Raw genomic sequence first — 4,468 nt, 5'->3', positions numbered from 1 at the left:
TGGTGGTGTTCCTCGTCATGGTGGTCATCTACATGCGCATCTACACCTACGTCAAGAGGAAGATGTCTATGCTCACGCCGCACACCAGCGGCTCCATCAACCGCAAGAAGACGCCCATTAAACTCATCAAGACGGTCATGGTGGTGCTGGGTGAGTCACTGTCGTTTATTGGTGTTTTTGTAGAAAAAAACGGTGAATGAGTAGATCTGATATGACACAGTGAGCAGCTGAGGAATGTTAAATGGTGAATGAGAAGATCTGACATGACACAGTGAGCAGCTGAGGAATGTTGTGTCAGGATGGAAAATTTAAGATTTTTTTAATGAAAATACAGGCAGTTTTCAATGACAAAACCTTAATTTTTTAGTTGCAGGTGTTTAGTCATCAGTAACATAAGACGTTAAAAGGTTATTTTCTTTCTTTTCATCCACAAACTTCTACTGTTTATGGAAAAAGCAGCTGGAGTTTCAGCAGTTAGCTCTTTGAAGCAGATAATTTTACAATAGACACATCTATCATTTAGCAACATGTAGTTAAGTGATAGGCATCACAATGTACCAGCGCGCACAGCAGCATCTTTAAATAACTTTGGTCAAACCAACCGTCCAAAAAACCCAGAGGCATTCAGTTTACAGGATGTAAAAACAGCTGGAAACAAAGTTTTTGACTTTGAATTCTTCATACAGTCGAAGACTCTGATACAGAAACTCATTCATCCATTCACTCATTCCTGGTCACTTCGGGGCAGATCGTGTGATCACAGCATGTGTTGGACAGTTCAGGACATACTTTGTTCATGTAACAGGATACCTGCAGCTGAGCTGCAGCAGCTGACGCTCCTTCCAGCCACGTCCTTTAAGAAGGGAACAATAGGACGGCTCCGGTGCACTGCTGTTGTCATGAAGCGTCACCTTTATAGTCACGAAAGACCAACTTTGGGCTTCGTCAGGTGTCGGCAAATCTGCTGATTTTATACAGATTTTATACTGTCACGGATGAGTTCACTCTGGAGTTTTTTTTTTTCTCCACGGTCCTGTCATTGTCCTGCGTCTCCGCGGGCTCTCTGCTCTCCAGATGGACGCAGGAGACCGACTGCCTCTGCACTCACTTTACTCTAGCCTGCTGTGTAATTATCTCTTCCTGCAAGGACACTGCTGCTCAGCCTGTGTGGCGCACCATCCCACACACTGCACCACAGCACAGTGGCTTTCAATGAGCGTCCCCCCCCCCTCCCTCTCTACCCCCAAGAAAAAAGGAGGAACCTATACTTGAGGAGCTTGTCAATTGCTTTCAGATGCAGTTATTTGCAGCATGTGAAAGTGTTGGTTCACGACTGTCATCCTTTAGATTTCCCTCCTCTGTTTTTGTGCTGTGGGTTTTAGACTCTTCACTTTGAACTTTTTTTTATATTTCAACACTGAAGCTGAAATTTGGTTATTTTTTGCCACCTGTCACTGTTTCTGCTTTTGTCAGTAAGAAAAAAAAAGTTCAGGCCAAGTGTTAAAAAAAGCAAAAATATTAAGGCGGCACCTTGTACTTATTTAATACAAGACTCAGCAGAATCAACGCACTGAGCTCTAACAGGTGTAGTGTTTAAAACTGACTAATGTTGCGTGATATAGGTGATGATATTTGGAGGAAGTTAAGCAAAAAAATTTGTAAAAAGTATCATTTTGATTATATCAGACCAGATAAACCTCTGTTTCTGTTGCCGTTCTTAATTGAAATGGTAGGATTTGTTTTTCGAATTTTTGTCTTTAAAAAACAAACTGTGTCTGAAATAAATAGTGAAGCCAGTAAATAGGAATAACAATCTGAATGAAACAGAGGAAATACATGCAGATTGTCAATATTTGGTGTGGATAAAATATGTCACAGTTTTCTCTGCCAAACAAAATATCTATTTAGGACTAATAGGTGAAATTGTTTCTTTGAATGGAAAAAGGAAATGAAAACTGTGTGGGATTCTGCAGCAGTGATATGTGACAAAAGAAGGAAAGTAAAACACGTAAAAGTGAGAAACATGTAGTCAGCTGCAGGTTTGGAGGATATAAAATCAGGAAATCAAAAGGTACTCAGCTCTTGTTCCAGGTGAGGAGACGTTTTCTCAGGCGGAAATGACAGCAGGAAAAACCTGTTGGACAGAGATGTTATCATGTACTGTGGTTGTAGAAAGACGCAGAGAAGAGGAAGACCGAGTCAGAGCAGTCTGCGTTTGCTGTCACATCACTTTCATTTCCTAAATGTCTCCCAAAGGAGATATTCACAAATGGAAGGAACGCCTTCATATTTTGCAACTTTGTGTCACGCAGCCCTGAGGCAAGTGCTGATGGGAGAGGTAACTGTGGAACAGAGCGTGACTTTGATGGACCTTATGACCAACAGACCTGAAACTTCACCAAATACGTGTTCAGGAGAGAATCTCACATGAACAACTCAGCAAATATGTAGGCCCAGAGAATCGGTGCTTGCTCAACACGCCACAGTTGGCCAAGGAGGGATTCAAACCTCGGTCGTAATACTTAAGCATCCAATTGCGTAACACTCTGAAAAGAAGGCGGGGCTTCTGTATGTCTTCAGTTAGAGAGCTCTAACCACAATCAGAACCTGGACATCATTCTTTTTATACGATTATGGAAAAGTAGAGCTAAGGTAAAGGTCAAGAGGGCAAAGGTCGAAAGGAGATTTTGACTTATTTATCCCAGAAGACGAGGTTCCAAATGTGTCCTGAAGTTTCTTAGATTCAGGTCAAAAGCGGATGACAAACAGGCTGCAGGGAAATAAACAAAAATAAAAATTAAAGAAACATAAAAGTAAATCAGTGAAAATCATTGAGAATTTAAAACCCAGAGCAGATTTTTTTTTCGTCTGCATTTTTGCTCAACTTTTCATGTCTGAGAGGAACAAATAAGAAGTGCAAATTGAATAGAATCTTCCTTGTTGTTGTTCTGCAGTGACATTGAAACCTCGTCCATGCTGGTAGTCCAGGCAAGTCACAGCAAGTGGCTGCATGTGGTTTCCTCTGGTTGCAGAAACCTTTTAGTGGCTCTTTGTTTTGTGCCCAGGCATGCATGAAGTTACAGACTAACTAGCTGCCTCCAAACTACTACAACATTAGACACAACACTCACAGTGTGGAAGGTAACGACAGTATGTTGTGTTTGAATGACTAATTAATGACCGTGGATGAGTTTCTGATTGAATCCATTATTGCTCACTGATCATGAGCAGCTGAGGCGTTTAATGTTGCAGTAAATGTTCACAGGAAATAATTATAAAGTGATTAGTAAGTCTTCAGATAAATGCAGTGAAGGATCAGGACGGAATATTTAGTTATATAGTTACTTCAGTAATTTTATTATTATCTTCAGTATTTAAATATCTTATAGTTTAGAGTCATGAATTACTTTGACATAAAACAATGTAGTTGAAAAAAAAATTACTATTATTTTACAAGGGTTATAATTTCACAGAGAGAATATAAGTTACAAAGGTTATAATTTCACAGAGAGAATATAAGAAACCATCACAGGTTTGAATGTTTTGGCTGTTTAGTTTGGACCAACGTTCAGTTCTTGGCAGGAAGTTATTCCATGAAGTTTGAATTGTGTTTATGGTCATTTTTAAGGTTACAACAAGGATGATTTCATTATAATGTGTTAATTTAAAAAGATGTTTGAATGATTTTTTAAAAATATTTGCATATTTAATGCCTGAGTTTTTTCCCCCTCAGGAGCCTTCGTGATCTGCTGGACCCCCGGCCTGGTCGTCCTGCTGCTCGACGGCCTCGACTGCAGGGCTTGTAACGTGGTGAAGCTGAAGCGTTGGCTCCTCCTCCTGGCCGTGCTCAACTCCGTCATGAACCCCTGCATCTACTCCTACAAGGACGAGGAGATGTGGACCACCTTCAAGAACCTCATGCGCTGCATTGGAAATGGCACTCGGCGACAGCGGTCAACCAAGGCCAACGCCAGGCCGCTGAGCTCCGGTCAGGACACGGGCAACAGCCAGCCGCCGTCCGAGGAGCTGAAGAACGATGATCAGGGTATCCTCAAGGCCTGAGAGGAGGAGGACGACGAGGAGGAGGAAGAGGAGCTCTGTCAGGAGTGAAACTGAACCTTTGGCCAGAGTATGAGCTGGTCATACTGTAGCTCATGAAGATAAAGATTGGAGATGACTTGAAAATGAAACTTCACACTCACTGCTACTTCCTGCTGCCCTCAGATTACTGAACCGTGTGGACGAGGCAGAAACACAACATGGACGCCACGACTGTTAGTTCATATGATGCAGTTTCACCTTTGAGTCTTCGCAGCAATGACTGAAGACAGAACCCAGTACACAGTACACAGTACACAGTACACAGTACACAGTACACAGTACACAGTACATTTCTACTTTTACCTCAGAAAGTGTAAAACAAAAATGGCCAAACAGTAGATTTCACCATCGCTCTTGTACATTTTTG

The 4,468-nt window shown here is 41.6% G+C and overlaps 1 protein-coding gene across 1 annotated transcript in view; it reads left to right on the top strand.

Moving 5' to 3' along the window:
• lpar3 (lysophosphatidic acid receptor 3) overlaps window positions 1-4,380 on the top strand; it is a 6,660-nt gene extending 2,280 nt beyond the window's left edge. Inside the window, 2 exon segments of the mRNA XM_008330011.3 lie at window positions 1-150; window positions 3,734-4,380. The exon segment at window positions 1-150 is cut by the window's left edge and continues 27 nt beyond it. Of these exon segments, the coding sequence (XP_008328233.1) occupies window positions 1-150; window positions 3,734-4,062 (479 nt within the window). The 3' untranslated portion in view covers window positions 4,063-4,380.
• Window positions 4,381-4,468: the final 88 nt, after the last annotated feature.

The sequence above is a fragment of the Cynoglossus semilaevis genome, chromosome 2 (assembly GCF_000523025.1).
Source record: "Cynoglossus semilaevis isolate Cse_v1.0 chromosome 2, Cse_v1.0, whole genome shotgun sequence".
Taxonomy (NCBI): Eukaryota; Metazoa; Chordata; class Actinopteri; order Pleuronectiformes; family Cynoglossidae; genus Cynoglossus; species Cynoglossus semilaevis.
The sequence above is the reverse complement of the archived record's forward strand: the minus strand, read 5'-3'. Positions and strand labels throughout refer to the sequence as shown.